Here is an 18777-nt window from a genome sequence, read left to right on the forward strand (position 1 = left end):
CTCTTAAATGTCTCCCAAGAGCTTTCTCTACTGTACCCAGAAGTCCATTCTCTGTTGTTCATGCTGTGAACTTTCTGATTGACATTTTTAACCTGTGAACACATGACCTATCGTTACTCTTTACCTTGAAATGGTTCTCAACATTTTTCTTTTCTAAGCTGTTAACTTTGTTTTGTACCTCCTGAGTTTCCCACACAGTCACCTCTTGAAAGACTTTATTCAGCTCAATCCTCTTAATACTCTAACTCTTTTCCCAGATCTCATCCCCATTATACTTGGGATCAGTCTTGTTCTTTATACCCTGTCCAATGCTAGTTTTTTTTTTGAGTTTTGACTTTTTAAAAATTCGTTCAGGGGATGTGGGCATTGCTGGCTAGGCCAGCATTTATTGCCCATCCCTGAGTGGCTGTGGGTCTGGAGTCACATGCAAGTCAGACCAGGTAAGGACATTAGTGAACCAGATGGGTTTTTACAACAATCGACAATGGTTTCATGGTCACTGGACTAGCGTTTTAATTCCAGATTTATTAATTGAATTCAAATTTTACCATCTGCTGTGGTGGGATTTGAACCATGGCCCCAGAGCACTAGCCTGGGCCTCTGCATTACTAGTCCAGTAACATTACCACTACACCACTCCCCATAACTGACAAATGCATTGTAAAAGTATTACTACAGCTTCTGAAAATTCTCAAATTGTTTTTTGAATTGCTGTGCCGCATTGAAAGTAATGAGTTTACAGTTAATACTTGTTCCCTTTCTGTGTACCTGTGATCATTTAATTCTATTAATCACAATGTACATTTTTGACTAATGTGTAATCCTTTCAGAGTAAATGCTTCTTTGCCAGTTGGCTACCTAATTGCATAATTGATTTAAATCCTACTGCAAATCATTTGCTATACATATTGTTCCTGTGATGTTTCTACTTCATGTCAAACAACTCAACAAATTTGATTTGGTTTTGGTTTCCAGGTCACAAATGTAAATTAGAAGTAAATTTGAATCCATTTGGACGACCCTTAACATTTGCCTTTTGATGTGTATTATTTCCAATTTTTTAAAAAATCAGCTGCTCCTGTTCCATGTTATTCCTGTGGCTTTTTATTTAATTAGGATTTATTCATATGGAACTTTATCAAACGGTCTATGGAATTTGCTCAGTTGGGGTATCAATAGTCAGTTTTGGCCTGTGGACTCCTTTCATTTTGGTATTTATCTCAATATAGAAGTATTTTAAGTAGGACCCTTTTAGGGCTGTTGGGCATATCATCACATGACTTGGATAAAGGGTCACGTGAAACATCAACATTTCTCTTTCAGATGCTGGCTGACCTGTGCCTTTTCAGTTTAAAATTTTTTTTATTTCCGATTATCTAGTATTCAGTTTGTATTAGCTTTGATCTTTTGGGTGCAGAGATTAGAATCTCTGGCGCTATCTGTTTAAATGCTAACCTTTTAAGTTAGAGATTTTGTAACAAAAGTTTCACTGTCTAGAGTGTATTTTTAAAAATTTCTTTGTAGTAAGTGATCCCAAAGTAACATATATTGGGACTGAGCCATGGAAACCAAAAGAAGCTCTGGAAGAAAATGGTCTAATTACAGACAAATCAGACATCTTTGCCTATGGCCTCACATTGTGGGAAATGATGACCCTTTCTATGCCTCACGTAAATATTTCTGAAGGTAAGCTTACAATCGTGCATTGTAGGTCTGGTTTGTCATATAGTTATGGGATGATTTGGCTGTTTGAGGGAATCGATCTTACAAAATTGTGATTGCAAAGTTTATGGTTTTCCATTTATTAAAGTGAATGGACAGAAAATCACAGGCTGTGTCCATTTGTTTCCTTTGATCCATTCCTTGCTGGGGAATTGCAGAATTACCACGAGTGTCGTCTTGCCTCAGTTTATATTACTCTTGCCTCTGATTCAGAAAGTTGTAAATTCAAATCTATTCAAGCCAAACGTGAAAGCTTGTCTAATACTCTAGTCCAATGCCAAGAGAATAATTCATTACATCAAGGCTTTGTCTGTCTGTATATTAAGGGTCGATGATAATGGCACAATTCAAAGAAGGGCAGGGATACCTAGTGTCCTGGCCTTCAACCAACCAACATCAAGACTTTTTGTTTGAGAATGGTGGTAGACAATTAAATAACTAACAGAAGGAGGAGGCTTCATGAACATTCCCATCCTCAATGATGTTGGAGCCCAACATGTTGGTGCAGTAAACAAGGCTGAAACATTTGCAACCAACTTCAGCCAGAAGTGTTGAGTGTATGATCTATCTCTGCCTCCTCCTAAAACCCACAGCATCACAGATGCCAGTCTTCAGCCAATTCAATTCACTCCAGTGTACAATTTTGGTCACCTTATTTAAGGAGGGACATACTTGCATTGGAAGCAGTTCAGTGAAGGTTCGCTAGGCAGATTCCTGGGATATGAGGGGTTTGTCTTATGAGGAAGAGTTGAACAGGTTGGGCCTATACTCGCTGGAGTTTAGGATTGGTTAATAGATAGAAAACAGAGTAGGAATAAACAGGTCATTCTCAGGATGGCAGGCTGTTATTAGTGGGGTACTGCAAGAATCAGTGCTGGGGGCCACAGCTACTCACAATCTACATAAATGATTTGGATGTGGGAACCAAATGTAATTCCAAATTTGCTGATGAGACAAAACTAGGTGTGACTGTAAGTTGTTAGGAGGATGAAAGGAGGCTTCAAAGGGGACTTGGACAGGCTAAGTGAATGGACAAGAACATGGCAGATTGAATATAATGTGAATAAGTGTGAAGTTATCCACTTTGGTAGAAAAAGAGGATTTCTTAAATGGTGAGACGTTGGCAAGTATTGACGTCCAAAGGGACCTGGGTGTCCTTGTTCCTAAGTCTCTAAGAGCTAGCATGCAGATGCAGCAAGCAATTAGGAAGGTAAATGGCTATGTTGGCCTTCATCGCAAGGGGTTTTGAGTAAAGAAGTCACTGCAATTGTATAGAGACTTGGTGAGACCGCACCTGGAGTATTGAGTACAGTTTTAGTCTCATCTAAGGAAGGATATACTTGCCATAGAAGGAGTGCAACGGAGGTTCACCAGACTAATCCCTGGGATGGCGGGATTTCTTATGAGCAGAGATTGAGGAAACTGGGCTGGTATATTCTCGCATTTTGAAGAATTAAACTTATGAATTCTTTACAGTGTGTGATAAGTTGGATGTAGATAGGATGGTTTTACCCTGGCTGGTGAGTCTAGGACTATGGGAACATAGTCTCAGAATAAGGGATATGCCATTTAAGACTGAGATGAGGAATTTCTTTACTCAGAGGGTGGTGACTCTTTGAAATTCTCTACCCCAGAGGGTGTGGAAGCTCAATCATTAAGTATGTTCAAGACAGAAATCGATCGCTATCTGAATACTAATGACATCAAGGGATAAGGGGATAGGGAAAGTGGCATTGAGGTAGATGATCAGCGACGATCTAATTGAATGACGATGCAGGCTCGACAGGCTGGAGCCTGCTCCTATTTTCCTGGGTCATTGAATATATATTCAAAGTTGAGTTAGACAGATTTTTGATTGACAAGAAAATCAAGGGTTATGGGGGACAGGCAGGAAAGTGGAGCTAGGACCACAATCAGACCAGCCATGTTCTTAAATGGCAGAGGAGGCTCGAGGGGCCAAATGGCTGACTCCTATTTCTTATGATCTTGTATCAAGAAACACCTGAATGCACTGGATATAGCAAAGGCTGTGGGCCCTGACAACATCCCGGCTGTAGTACTGAAGACTTGTGCTCCGGAACTAGCCGTGCTTCTAGCCAAGATGCTTCAGTACAGCTACAACGCTGGCAGCTACCTGCCAATGTGGAAGATTGTCCAGGTATGCTCTGTCCTCAAAGCAGGACAAACCCAGTCTAGTTAATTACCACCCCATCAGTCTACTCTCAATTAGCAAAGTGATGGAAGGTGTCGTCGAGAGTGCTATTGAGTGTCACTTAATCAGCTACAACCTGCTCACAGATGGTCAGATTGGATTTTGAGTATGTGTGTATACACATACTGCAAAACATACTTTAGGTCACTAAGGAAGCATGATAAGAAATAGAAACACTAATCATCAAATTTTGAGCACTTTATTTCTTATTGCAGATAGTTTTAAAGTACCATGGATGGTGTAAGATGGCTGTTAATGTACAACAGATGAAAATGGCCATGTTTCTGGGAAACCTGGTCTTTTACGATGTTACATGTGGACGGAGTATATCTGGAAATTACTGGAATGTTATCAAAAAATGCCTCCTGCACCTTTGAAGCTATGCAGTAGAGCACTGTTGCTACATTAAGTCCCTTACAATCCATAGTAATTCTGAAAATACCATTGCTGCAGATTACAACTATTGCAAATCAGGCCAGATAAAGTTGTTCTTGGCCCCAGTGCCAATATACATAATCCAGAAGGTGTTGTACAGAATGTATCATAGAACAATTACAGCACAGAGGAGGCCATTCAGCCTGTTGTACCCAATTTCATGTGTTTCATCTTTGCTTTGCTATAGACTCTTCTGATGAAGACTGTTTGGATGAGGATGCTTATTATACAGCTTTGGGAACAAGACCTGCACTCAATGTGGAAGAACTGGATGATTCCTACAGGGAGGCAATTGAGCTGTTCCTAGTTTGCACAAATGAAAATCCTAAAAAACGTCCCTCTGCTGCACAGATAGTGGAGGAATTGGAGACAGCAACCAAAAGGAAAAGTTCATTGTAAAATGCTTTTGCACAACCTATCTTTATTTTTTTAATTCTGTACTAACTTCAAACTATTAAACTCTAGCATTATTTAAGGTATACTTTCAAAGTTTTTATCTGATTTGAATATTATGAAGTGAGCATTATCCAGTTACATTACTTATTGGCAGAATGTGACCTCCTCATCCCAAGTACTGCTTTCAGTCTGAACAGATTCAACTCAAATGCTTTGTGTAGCATATGGGCTTAGCTGAAATGTATGTCTTGCCAGATTCTCTAGGAGTATCCCCTTCATTTTTGTTGAAGATGCTGTTCCAGATAACATTTGAGTACAATATCTTAGTATTGCTTTTTAACTTCATATTCAAGTATCACGTGCTCTAGCAGTATTAAAGCAGAGTCAATAGACCACACCATCAAAATCCTGTGATTACAAGAAGCAGTTCTCTTCCAAGGTTTTTTTTTATTAATGAACCCTCAGTAATTTTTCCTTTAAAAAATTTCTAATCCTACATGTTGGATGTCAAACCACAGAATCTGTGCTGTTCATTTAGAGGGAAATTCATGCCCTTTTAAGTCAAAAGATAATGTTTGAGAATGCAGAGTTGAAGGCTGCTGCTTTGTATATAGCTTCCAGAACAGGGATTCTCAACCTGTTAGCTGCTGAGGCTCCTGCCCATGTTAAAAATTCCACAGATGCCCCCAAGTATTTTTTCTGTATTTAAAAAAAAAAATTATCCATTTGTTTCACTTATTGTGAAGCTTGTTGCTGGTACTGAGTGGTTCCTGTCACATGGTTAAAAGCAGTAGCAAATTTATACACAAGATACCACCATCTATGATGTGTACCAGGATCAAGGCTCACTTCCCAATCTGTCATGTGAAATACACCATTTTCATCAACTTTCATAGCTGTCCAAACCTCAGTTGACTAATGAGCTCCCAGTCTTGGCATCAGCTCTATAAACAGTTGCCACAGACAAGCAGTGGTCAGCTATGTAAAAGGCAGCCAAATGTTCCTTGACCCACTGGCTAATTTTCAGCCCATTACCACACAAAACAGATATAAATCCACTTCAACCTGTTGCTTTGCATACATAATTTAAATGTGGTTGGAAGGAGAGCATATGCTGCACAAAACAACAGGAAAAGAACCCACTGTAACAGCTGGGGAAATAGGGCTGGGACTCCTCCAACATTAGCAGTGGTAGCAGCATTTTATTTAGCTTCTTCCTAAGCTGAAAGTGTGCAATTGCATGAAATGTGCTCCTATAGCACAAAAGAATTTTTAATCACATAATAGGACTTTTAAAAACAGTGCTGATTTGACATCCGTAGGAGGATGTAGACCCCCAGTTGAGAATCCCTACTCGAAGAACCTTGTGTATGTTGGCTCGAGAAGTGCCCGATGTGCGAATGCTGCAAAAAAACTAGATCTTGCACTGCAAAGGAGTAATTCTTCATATTCTCGTATGGTAACCAAAATGGAAAGCAGTTCACCCAGTTAAAACTCTAATCATTTAAATCCTTAGCATAACCTCCCAAATTGTACTCCATTGTTATGGCTATATATCCTGGTACGCTATTATATTTTTACTTGTTCCATCACAGCACAAATGCAAGCCAAACTGATCTCAATACAACAGCTCAATAACATTCACACTATCAGCAATTATGGACTAGCTTTTTTTACCCTCTTAACCATGTTATGTTTTATGCAACAGTTTCTCAAACTTCCAGAAAAATACTGAGTTTATACAGTGCACTTCAGGATGCTCCCTTTTGGGAAAGGGGAAACATTCACAATCTCTGGACTCCCATTACCATAATTCCCCATCAGAGTCATACAGCACAGGAACAGGCCCATCGCATCTGTGCTGGCCATCAAGCACCTAACTATTTTAATCCCATTTTCCAGCACTTGGCCCGTAGCCTTGTATGCTATGGTGTTTCGAGTGCTCATCTAAATACTTAAATGTTGTGATGGTTCCTGTTTCTACCACCTCTTCAGGCTGTGCATTCCTGATTCCAACCACCCTCGGTGAAATTTTTTTCCCTCAAATCCCCTTTAAACCTCCTGCCCCTTAAATCTATGCCCTCTGGTTATTGACCCCTCCGCTAAAGGAAAAAGTTTCTTCCTTTCTATCAATGCCCCATAATTTTGTATACCTCAATCATGTCCCCCCCTCAGCCTTCTCTGCTCCAAGGAAAAACAACCCTAGCCTTTTCAGTCTCTCTTCATAGCTGAAACACTCCAGCTCAGGCAACATCCTGGTGAATCTCCTCTGCACCCTCTCCAGTGCAATCACATCCTTCCTATAGTGTGGTGCCCAGAACTGGACACTACTCCAGCTGTGGCCGAACTAGCGTTTTATATAGCTTCATCATAACCTCCCTCTCTATGCCTTGGCTAATAAAGGCATGTATCCCATATGCCTTCCTAACCACCTTATCTACCTATGCTGCTACCTTCAGTGATGTATGGACAAGTACACCAAGGTTCCTTTGCCCTTCTGTACTTACTAGGGTCCTACCATCCATTGTATATTCCCTTGCCTTGTTAGTCCTCCCAAAATGCATCACCTCACACTTCTCAGGATTAAATTCCATTTGCCACTGCTCCGCCCATCTTACCAGCCCATCAATATCATTTGTAATCTAAGGCTTTCTTCCTCACTATTTACGACACCACCAATTATCTGCGAACTTACTGATCATACCTCTTATATTCACGTCTAAATCATTAATGTACACTACAAACAGCAAGGGTCCCAGCACCAATCGCTGTAGTACACCACTGGTCACAGGCTTCCACTCTCAAACAACCCTTGACCATCACCCTCTGCCTCCTGCCGCTAAACCAATTTTGGATCCAATTTGCCAAATTGCCCTGGATCCCATGGGCTCTTACCTTCTCAACCAATCTCCCATGCAGGACCTTATCAAAAGTCTAACTGAAGTCCATGTAGACTACATCAACTGCTTTACCCTCATCTACACATCTAGTCACCTCGAAAAATTCAATAAAGTTAGTTGGACACGATCTCTCCCTGACAAAGCTATGCTGACTATCCCTGATTAATCCCTGCCTCTCCAAGTGGAGCTTAATCCTGTCCCTCAGAATTTTTTCCAATAGTTTCCCAACCACTGATGTTAAGATTTACCAGCCTGCAATTACCTGGTTTATCCTTGCTACCCTTCTTGAATAATGGTACCACGTTTGCTGTCCTCCAGTACCTCTCCTGTGGCCAGAGAAAATTTGTGTCAGAGCCCTTGCTATCTCCTCCCTTGCCTCACGTAACAGCCTGGGATACATCTCATCTGGGGATTTATCTACTTTTAAGCCTGCTAAAACAGCTAATACTTCCTTCCTTTCAATGCTAATTTGTTCAAGTATATCACAATCCCCCTCCCTGATCTCTACACCTACATCATCCTTCTCCACAGTGAACACAGATAAAAAGTAATAGTTTAAAACCACACTTACATCCTCCGGCTCCCCACACAGATTGCCACTTTGGTCGCTACTCGTTCCCTGGTTATCCTCTTGCCCTTAATATACTTACAAGATGCCTTAGGATTTTCCTTTACCTTGCCCGCCAGTGTTTTTTCATGTCCCCTCTTCGCTCTCCTGATTACTTTAAGTACCCCCCCACCCTTTCTATACTCTAGGGCGTCTGCTGTTTTCAGCACTCTGAATCTGCCATAAGCCTACTTTTTTTCCCCTGATCCAATCCTCTATATCCCTTGACATCCAGGGTTCCCTGGACTTTTTGGTCCTACCCTTCACCTGAACGGTTACATGTTGGCTCTGAACCCTCACTATTTCCTCTTTGAATGACTCCCACTGATCTGATGTAGCCTTTCCCAGTCCACTTTGGCCAGATCCTGTTTTATCTTACTGAAATCAGCCTTCCCCCAAGTCAGTACCTTTATTTCCAGTCCGTCTTTGTCCTTTTCCATAATTACCTTAAATCTTAGAGTTATGGTCACTATCCCCGAAATGCGCCCCCACTGATAATTCTACCATTTGTCCAGCTTCATTCCCTAGAATTAGGTCTAGTACTGCCCTTTCTCTTGTAGGAGTTTCTACATACTGGCTCAAAAAGCTCTCCTGTATGCATTTTAAGAATTCCACCCCCTTTAAGTCTTTTGCACTAAGACTAGCCCAGTTGATATTGGGGAAGTTGAAATCCCCTACTATTATTACCCTATTATTTTTACACCTCTCTGTGATTTGCCTACATATCTGTTCCTCTATCTCTCCCTGACTATTTGGAGGCCTGTAGTACACTCCCAGCCAAGTGATTGCCCCCTTTTTCTTTTTAAGTTTTACCCATATGGCCTCATTTGAGGAACCTTCTAAGATATCATCCCTCCTTACTGCAGTAATTGACTCCTTAATCAACAGTGCAATGCCACCTCCTGTTTTATCGCCACCCTGTCACACCTGAAGATTCTATACCCTGGAATATTGAGCTGCCAGTCCTGCCCCTCCTTCAACCATGTCTCTGTGATAGCAATAATATCATAATCCCATGTGATAATCAATGCCCCAATTCATCTGCCTTACTTGTAAGATTCCTTGCATTAAAATAGATGCAATCCAGCCTTGCATTTTTCACCTGTGCCTTAACAGGTCGATATTTGCTCTGCCTTACAGACTGACTCAGTTTCTCTTCTATATTTGACTGTGCATCACCCCTTATTGTACCTCCAGTCTGTATCCCATTCCCCTGCCAAATTAGTTTAAACTGCCCCCACCCCCACCACTGGCAAACCTCCCAGCAAGGATGTTGGTCCCGTTCCAGTTCATTGCATTTTCAAAACATATCAAGTGTTTCCCCTTTATATGAAAACAGAGAAAATCTTTGGATTGATCGATCGTAAAATATTGAAACAGTAATAGGGAAATAATGACAGCAGATACTTCATTAAAGACTTTATTATGGTAGGACACAAATATTAGTTCTTTTGATCAAACAAGCAGAAAACGCGAACTAATTTCTACTGATGCAAATGTTACCTTTAGAATTGTGTTGGATCAAATGATGTGAGGGGCCAAAAGATTCTAAAATATACAGACTTGACATTTGGTCAATTTTCAGAAATTCACAAGTTATGATGCAGATGTTTTATTGCTTTCAAAGCTAATTTTACACCATGAAAACCCTGTACTATATGTTGTTAGTTTAATGGAAAGGTGAGTAACAAAAAATTCAAAGCCTGTATTTACATTTCACGATCTGATCGATTTAGCATATTAGAAAGTTTCCACAAATCCATTTGAACATGACATAATTAACATCTTGTAACACTTAACATTGTGAAAACTCCAAAATTTCATTCAAGAAAGTACATAGCAAACAGTGCAAAGTATTCTAAAAGACCAACATTTCTAGAATCAAACATTTGAGATTATTAGCCTAAATTAAAAGTCAAATTGAGTTTTTTTTTCCAATAAATGTTATCTACAATATCAAATGCAGAGGCAAAGCTGAATCCATCAGATGGCATATGGTTACCAAAAGTCAAAACTTTAGTTTTTCAGGTTATCCAATGAAGTTATAAACAAGAAAATTTGGGGTTTTGCAGTATTTGGTTGCAAAAAGCTTGCCAGACGGTGTTGGATCAGAAAAGGCAATTTCGTTCTTATTCAGGTACGTTCCATACATGAAAGTTTTTCTGAAAGAGATGGAAGTATCTTAAATGTTAAGTATGCAAAATATAAGGTGCTTTTTATAAACGGAAATAAGGGAATCTAAAAAGATAAAAATTTTATTTGCAATGTTTCCAATATTTAAAAAAAAAAATCCATTCTTTGGTTATACCAATCAGGAAAGGGTGAACAGACTGGATTTCTTTTCTCTTGAAAGGAGAAGACGGAGGAGTGATTTAATAGAGGTTATTTAAATTATGGAAGGTTTCAGTGAAATAGACACAAAGTGTTCCCACTTGTGGGGGAAGAGCAAAACTAGAGGCCATCAATATAAGATGGTCACCAATAAAATCACAGGGAATTCAGAAGAAACTTCTTTACCTAGAGTGAGAATGTGGAACTCATTTCCACAGGGAGTAGCTGAGGCAATATTGGTGCATTTAAGGGGAGGCTAGATAAGCATATACAAGAAGGGAACAGAGGGCAATGCTGATAGATGTGGAAGAATGGGAGGAGGCATAAGTGGAGCATTAACACCAGCATGGTGTGGTTGCGCCGAATGGTCTGTTTCTATACTGTATATCCTATGTAATATGTGGGCATCCCCAGCTGCCCTGAGGAAGTGGTGGTACTGTAGCAGTTTTGACACAACTGAGTGGCTTGCATTGTCAACCACATTGCTGTGGGGCTTAAGTCACGTATAGGCCAAATCAGCTAATGGTGTGAGGTTTTCTTCCCTAAAGATGATTAGTGACAATTACGGCAACCCAACAGCTTCATGGTCATTTTTACTTTCAGATCTTTTAAACTTAATTCCAATTCTCAAAATGACATGGTTGGGTCTGAACTCTAATCTCTGGATTATTTGCCCAGGTTTTTGGAATACTAGACCAGTAACAATACATAGAATTGTATTGGACATCTGATTGTCAGGATTTATTAATCTTTCAGTTTTATTGGAAGGCTTTTACTCTGATCATTTATTAGTTAGTTGTGCGCGCTGAGTTACTGCCATACTAAACTGTAGGGCGGCGCAGTGGTTAGCACCGCAGCCTCACAGCTCCAGGGACCCGGGTTCGATTCCAGGTACTGCCTGTGTGGAGTTTGCAAGTTCTCCCTGTGTCTGTGTGGGTTTTCTCCGGGTGCTCCGGTTTCCTCCCACAAGCCAAAAGACTTGCAGGTTGATAGGTAAATTGGCCATTATAAATTGTCACTAGTGTAGGTAGGTGGTAGGGAAATATAGGGACAGGTGGGGATGTTTGGTAGGAATATGGGATTAGTGTAGGATTAGTATAAATGGGTGGTTGATGTTCGGCACAGACTCGGTGGGCCGAAGGGCCTGTTTCAGTGCTGTATCTCTAATCTTAATCTTAATCTATTTACTTCATGCAACTAAAGTTGGCAGAACATGTTTAGGGAAGTGTGTTTTCAGCAAATAACTTCATCAGACTGGCAAAAATGTGTAGACTGGGGAAGTCCAACAGATTCTGAAAATGCTGAATCAGTAGCTGGCAGAGAATAATGTCTCATGTATAATGTTTCCTCATAACTCAAACTTCTAATATTGGGAAAGGATTTCACCAGCTTTATGCTGTAACTCTTGCATAGGGAGAACAAGCAAAACTATTAAAATGAACTCACATCTGATACACTTCAATGTATTCATTACTCCTATCCACTTCCCCATTGAGAGGATTAAGTGAGGTTGTTTGTTGCTAATTATCAATGAGTTCCATGGGATTGAAGTGGTCCTGACCCCCAAGTGCTTGTTCAGAGGTTGGTCCTAGGAATGGTTCCTTCATACCCGATGCTGATGTAGTTGGCTGGTCCAACGATTTGCACCTATATAGCACTTTTAACATAATAAAAGGTCCCAAGGCGCTTCACTGGACTGTTACCAGACAATATTTGACACCGAGCCACAGATTTTAGGACAGGTGACCAAAAGCCCAGTCAAAGAGCTAAGGAGCGACTTAGAGGAGGGAGGAGAGATGGAGGGGTTTAGGGAGGACATTCCAATGCTTAGGGCCCAGGCCCAGTCTCTTTTTGCCACTTTTTGAGTAGAGGTTAGAAAAATCAGATGTCTCATCACTACGACAGCAGCTTCATGACTACTCCACTCATGCTCCTTCTGTTGAGCACGTCCACTTCTTTACTTGGGAGCAGATCTCTGGGTAACAATGAAGTTTATAAAGTCCTGCATGATGACTCATGTTAAAGACAGAGAAAAGATTCTGTTGTACATTTGAATCAAGGGCAGTGGTCGCAGCATTCATGACAAAGACCATGACTGGTCTTCAGACTACTTTGAACTCTAAATATGTGTCAACATTCACAAAACCAACAACAATATAAATAAGTTTGCAAATTCCACAGTAATTGATGCTCATTTAGGTATTGAAGTAAATTGAAGGCAAATAATGTTGATGTTCCTGCAGTATTCATGTTTTGACATTATGGGGTGAATTTTCCAAAAACAAGCTGGCATTGAGGGACCTCACCTGCCACCAACCCTGTCAGAAAATCGTGAGAGGTAAAGTTCCTTGTTGCTGGTACATAATTGAAAATTTGGATACCAGTAGTGCTCTTTGCATTGTATTTCTAAAAAGGATTGGCGACATTTGCAGGATAAAATGACTGCTAAACATGTGGAAACACAAACAAACACGTTAGTTTCATGGCTAACCTGGGTTGTATCCCCAACACTAAGAACAGGGACTGCTTACCGGACAGTGTCCACCATTCTGCTGGCAATCTCTTTTCTCCGCATCAAACTGAAGACCCAAATTCTGCTTATGCCACAGATAGCCTCTTCTGGAATTGTACAGCATCGCCAGGCACGATGATATTCAAATAGTTCTTGGTTCTCAGATTTTTTCTGGTCTGTAGACTCAGATAGCACCCTAAAAGCCTTTGGCGGTACCACAGGAAAATTGAACAGCAAAGTGACTCAAAATAAGTGAATCCCTAGAAACTGTATTCCGCTATTGTTTCATACATAGAAAATTTACAGCTGTACCCCAGTGCCTAAAAAAATCACTGCTCAATGTTGGACAGCACGTTAAAACTTAAATCTCATTTCAATAAGTAGCAACAGAAGCAAACTCATGAGAACATAAATGATTTTTTTTTAAAAAAAGATAATGTATCTACCTAACCTTGATGTTTAATGTGTTGGTAGTCATATTTGTAAATGTTAATTGTGTTGACCAATCATGTACGTGAATTAATGAATACTGTTGTTGACCTACAAACAGTGGACAGGAGGAGAACACTTATTTTTTTCAACTGTTAAATGGTGACACCCCTCCTTAGATTTTCTCAATCCTAGAGAGAGAAAAAACAATTCCACTATTACTTTCATTCAGATTTGTGTCCTACTCCATATCGTCTCCAGCTCACACCCAATCATTTTTTCACTCCTCATCTAACTTGTCTTGTACCCCATGAGCACAGCCACAGATAATGTACCGAGAAAGAAATAAAAAAAATTGCATTCATATAGTACTTTAACATTCTCAGGACATCCCAAAGCACTTAATAGCCAATTATTAAAGAGTTGTCAATGTTGTCCTGTAGGCATACGGACAGCCAATTTGCACAAATCAAGGCCCCACAAGCAGAGAGCATAAATAACCAATGAATCTCTTTCAAATCCCCTACCTTTTCAGGCTCTTAGCAACACTGGACACCAGGGGTGCAGCAGTATCCTTTGCAGTCAGTTGTTGCAAATAATGGGAAATAAAGGCCTGCTACCTGACCCGAAACCGACGACATGTCGGGTTCGGGTCGGGTTGCTCTTTCGGGGCCGTCCTTTGGGCTCTGGTTGGGTCGGGCTGGGTCTGAGTGGGCCGGGTCAGGGTTGTAGTAAGAATTGCAGGTCAGTGTTTTAAAAAAAAACACTTAACTGAGCTGCGAGTCCGGGACGTCAAGCAGGGAAACTCGAGTCTGCGCAATGAGCGTCTCTGTGATGTCATCACGCTCATGCCGCAGCTTCCTGAAGACTGAGCGTTGGAAGATAAGTAAAGGGAACATTGCAGTGGTCGGGTCAGGCTCGGGGGGCGGGGGGAAATGGAGGGACTCGGGCCAGGTCGGGCTCTGGTCCGACATGGTTCCGTCGGGTTCTTTTTTGTGACTTGAGCAGGCCTTTAATGGGAAGTACCTTGTCCTGATGAAAGGTCATTGACCTGAAACATTAACTCTGCTTCTCTCTCCACAGATGCTGCCTGACGTGCTGAGTATTTCAGCACTCTTTGTATTTCAGATTTCCAGCATCTGCAGTATTTTGCTATTATGAGAAATACCTTGTCTGATTAATTTATCTCACCTGCAGTCATAACACATCCCTTCTATATTACTCTTTTGGTCTTTCTCTTTACATGGTTATTACATGCTTATCTTGTTGTGTCTATCACTCTGACTCTGTTTCTAAGTCTCTCATGTCTGCTCTCCCTTCTGCACGATCCCATGTAGCTCCTCACTCATGTTTCTTTATTAATGTACTCAATATCCCATGACTTAATAGTTCCGCAGGCTCAGTCAGATGGGAGGCAACAAATACTGGGTTGGATTTGAGTCAGTATTTGTCAGAGGTGCTACATTAAGAGTTGTTGGGAGAGAAGGTTCTGTTCGGTATTAAGTCAGCAGGCAGAAATACAGTAAGTAGTAATCAGTAGAGTGTAGGAAGGAACAGGGGAGGTTGCTGTGGTTTGAGATAAACTGGAAGGAGGTGGTGCAAAAAGGGATGAATCATCTGTAGTCATGATGAGTGGGACATGGTAATGTGGGGTCTGAGAATGTTGAGAGAGAATATAATTTGGGGTCTGGGAAGACTCGAAGGGTATCTGGGCTCTAACAGCACTCATATGAAGGGGCGATCGAGTCATGGAAGTGATTGCGCTGTGGACTGAGAGATTTTAGTGCACAGGCAACAGCTCAAGCATTTTTTAAAAATTCGTTCCTGGGATGTGGGCATCACTCGCAAGACCAGCATTTATTGCACACCTTAGCATAAAAAATATGGAAGATGAAGTTACATTGGTGCATTTGATTGTGTTTTCTGCAGGTAGCAAGTAGTTTGGATAAGCAAAGTTTTTGCTTTAATCAGACCTTTTCCATGTGTTGGTTTAACACTACTTGATACCAGTGATGTAGATGCAAATAAAAGATTTTATTTCATGGCCCAGTCTCACCAACAAGCCACTTTTATGAACATGTACACCATCTCAGTAGTATGCAGACAGAAGCTTTACCTGTTGGATATGTTCTGCAATAAGACAGCCAACAATCTTCTTCTCATTAGAGATGAACATATAGGTTTTGCTTCGTCCTGGGTGGCTTAATGTGGCTTGCTGAAACCCCAGTTCGTTATCCACCAACTCTCGCACTTCTTCTACCTTATTAAAAAAACAGCATGCAGTCATTACATAAAAATACAAGACACAAGGAAAAACAGCCAGATTTATGCAATCTTTGATGCCCCTATTTCTAGTAGATCACTTACTCATTCCTTTTGTTACCCCAGTACATCTCACCTTTGTTCTCTTAAAAAAAGAGGGGAGCCAACTTGATCTTACTCAGGACACAAACTGCTCAGCCATCAATTGCCAGATCTGGCTCAATCATATTAAGCTTCACTGTCCAAGTCACTCTAAAACCACCAACTTTTTTTTAATTCTTTCACGGTAGTGTGGGTGTCACTGGCTAGGCCAGCATTTATTGCCCATCCCAAATTGCCCTTGAGAAGGTGGTGGTGAGCTGCCTTCTTGAACCGCTGCGATCCTTGGGGTGTTGGGAAGGGAATTCCAGGATTTTGACCCATCGACAGTGAAGGAACAACAACATAGGTCCAAGTCAGATGGCGTGTGGCTTGCAGGGGAACTTTCAGGTGGTGCTGTTCCCATGCATCTGCTGCCCTTGTTCTTAGAGGTCACGAGATTGCAAGGTGCTGTCGAAGAAGCCTTGGTGATTTACTGCAGTACAACTTGTAGATGGTACTGTGCATCAGTGGTGAAAGGAGTGAATGTTGAAGGTGGTGGATGGGGTGCCAATCAAGCGGGCTGCTTTGTCCTGGATGGTGCAGAGCTTCTTGAATGTTGCCGGAGCTGCACCCATCCAGACAAGTGAAGAGTATTCCATCGCACTCCTGACTTGTGCCTTGTCGAAGGCAGACAGGCACTGAGGAGTTAGGAGGTGAGTTACTCACTGCGGAAGACCCGGCGTCTGACTGGTTTTAATAGCCACAGTATTTGTGTGACTGGTGTGGTGCGAATGTTACTTGCCACTCATCAGCCCAAGCCTGGATATTGTCCAGGTCTTGCTGCATCTGATCATGGGCTGCTTCAGTATTTGAGAAGTTGTGAATGGTGCTGAACATTGTGCAATCATCAGCGAACATCCCCACTTCTAACCTTATGGTGAAGGGAAGGTCAGTGATGAAGCAGCTGTGAAGATGGTTGGGCCTAGGACACTACCCTGAGGAACTCCTGCAGTGATATCCTGGGACTGAGATGATTGGCCTCCAACAACCAGAACCATCTTCCTATGCGCTAGGGATGACTCCAACCAGTGCAGAGTTTACCCGATTCCCATTGACTCCAGTTTTGCTAAGGCTCCTTGATGTCATACTCAGTCAAATGCTGCCTTGATGGCGAGGGCAGTCACTCTTACCACACCTCTGGAGTTCAGCTCTTTTGTCCATGTTTGGACCAAGGCTGCAATGAGATCAGGAGGTAAGTGTTCCAAAATCATCCTGCAAGTCAACATCTCAGCTCCTCGAATACACAACTACCTCCTCAAACTTTATTTTTCTCCTGACACCTCTAATACCAAATGTGAGGAGTGGATTTATTTATGCCTTTAAAATGGAAACCATCCACTGCTGTTTCCTATCTCCCAGATATCTTCTCCTCACCCCCAAACTGCCAACAAGCACAGCCCTAATCCCTAACCACTTTCCATTTTCACCCTTGCCCTCTTCAATTCAATCTCTTCCACAAGACTTCCCCCTCACCTTGATTTCCTTATGATCCAACACCTGTTCATTCAACTCCCACTCCTGACCCCCATGTTAATCAATATTAGCAGTTCCATTTCCACAGATGTTGATCCTTTCCCCCAAAGCCAGTGTCATCAAACCCATTCAAAAACAAAAATGACCCTCAATCCTACTTTAATTGCTCAATCTCAAAATCCTTTTCTTCAAGATTTTCCAGGATGCCATCACCTCCCAGCCATCTGCCATCTTTTCAAGAACTTCCTATTTGAATTCCTCCAGTCCGGCTTCCAACCATGTCACAACACTGAGACTGCCACAGCCAAAGACATGTATGACAACCTCTATGTCTGTACAATGCTACCCATGCTTTTCCTGTTGGACGTTTCTGCAGCATTTTACACCAATGATAGAATCATGAATGTCAATGGCACAGGAGGCCACCATTCAGCCCGTCGTGTCTGGACAGGCTCTCGAGAGCACGGGTGTCCAACCTTTTCACACAAGGGGCCACATTGCAATTTTTGTCCTACATAGGGGGCTGTTGAACAAATTTCGGTAAGATGAAAGCATTGTAAATTTTTCTTACTACTAATCAAAACAACAAAAAATTTGCATTTTTGTGAACAAGCTTTAAATGAGAAGACTAATTTATTAACTTACTTTCGCATGACTATGTTGAACACGGATTTACAGAGATACCTGGCATTGTTTCTGTTTGCAGAAGTAGTCAATGCCTGCCCAGACACTTGTGTAGCGATGTGGAGTATTCAGATAGATGTCCAACTGTCAGGAGTGATCTTGTTCTCTTTCTCTCCCCTTTGTGTCCATCCCTCTCTCCCACCCACCCCTCCCCCCAAGTGTCCCCCTCCCTACCGCCACCATGCCCCCCCTCCCTCTTACACACCACCTCCCACCCCCCCCCCCCACTGCTTCCCCCTCTCTCTGCTCCCTGGGCTGATGCTGGTTTAAAGGGCTGCCTGACTCTCTCTTTCTCCCCCCTTCTCTCTCTCTCTCTCACTGTGCTCCCCTCAGCGCTGCTGTGCCCCACACCTCTGGCTCTGTGCTGGCCTGCTTCCTGGTCTCCTCTGGCCTCTCTCTTCCTCGCAGCAGCCATTCCCATTCACCTGCCCACTCCCTGATGTGCCCGAAAACAGCAGGAACGGCCAATCTCGGTGCACCTGTGCCCAAACGGCCAATCAGCGCTCACCCGCCTGGGAAGTCCATTGTCACTCAAATACAGTGACCAATCACAGGTCCCGCCTACCCCCTCCACCTGATGTGCACTTTAATAGGAGAGCTGTGACTCAAAGCCAAGCAATGCCAGTCCTCCAATAGTTATTGGCCAGTCCCAGAGATCCGTCAATCAAAGTCA

The 18777-nt window shown here is 41.9% G+C and overlaps 2 protein-coding genes across 5 annotated transcripts in view; one reads left to right on the top strand and one right to left on the bottom strand.

Annotated features, from left to right (window-relative positions):
* pbk (PDZ binding kinase) overlaps window positions 1-4858 on the top strand; it is a 31308-nt gene extending 26450 nt beyond the window's left edge. For 3 of the 4 annotated variants that reach the window (XM_068025695.1, XM_068025703.1, XM_068025710.1), the window contains exons 7-8: window positions 1525-1686; window positions 4557-4858. In XM_068025695.1, the coding sequence (XP_067881796.1) occupies window positions 1525-1686; window positions 4557-4768 (374 nt within the window). In that variant the 3' untranslated portion in view covers window positions 4769-4858. The remainder of the gene's footprint in view (window positions 1-1524; window positions 1687-4556) is intronic. The other variant, XM_068025715.1, reaches the window with a different exon arrangement.
* A 4826-nt stretch (window positions 4859-9684) lies between these two features.
* The window catches only part of esco2 (establishment of sister chromatid cohesion N-acetyltransferase 2), a 50843-nt gene continuing 41750 nt past the window's right edge, over window positions 9685-18777 (bottom strand). Inside the window, exons 10-12 of the mRNA XM_068018505.1 lie at window positions 15661-15804; window positions 13135-13319; window positions 9685-10434 (exon numbers count right to left, since the gene is read on the bottom strand). Coding sequence (XP_067874606.1) covers window positions 10302-10434; window positions 13135-13319; window positions 15661-15804 — 462 coding nt within the window. The 3' untranslated portion in view covers window positions 9685-10301. The remainder of the gene's footprint in view (window positions 10435-13134; window positions 13320-15660; window positions 15805-18777) is intronic.

This window comes from Heterodontus francisci, chromosome 3, assembly GCF_036365525.1.
Source record: "Heterodontus francisci isolate sHetFra1 chromosome 3, sHetFra1.hap1, whole genome shotgun sequence".
In the NCBI taxonomy this organism is placed as follows: Eukaryota; Metazoa; Chordata; class Chondrichthyes; order Heterodontiformes; family Heterodontidae; genus Heterodontus; species Heterodontus francisci.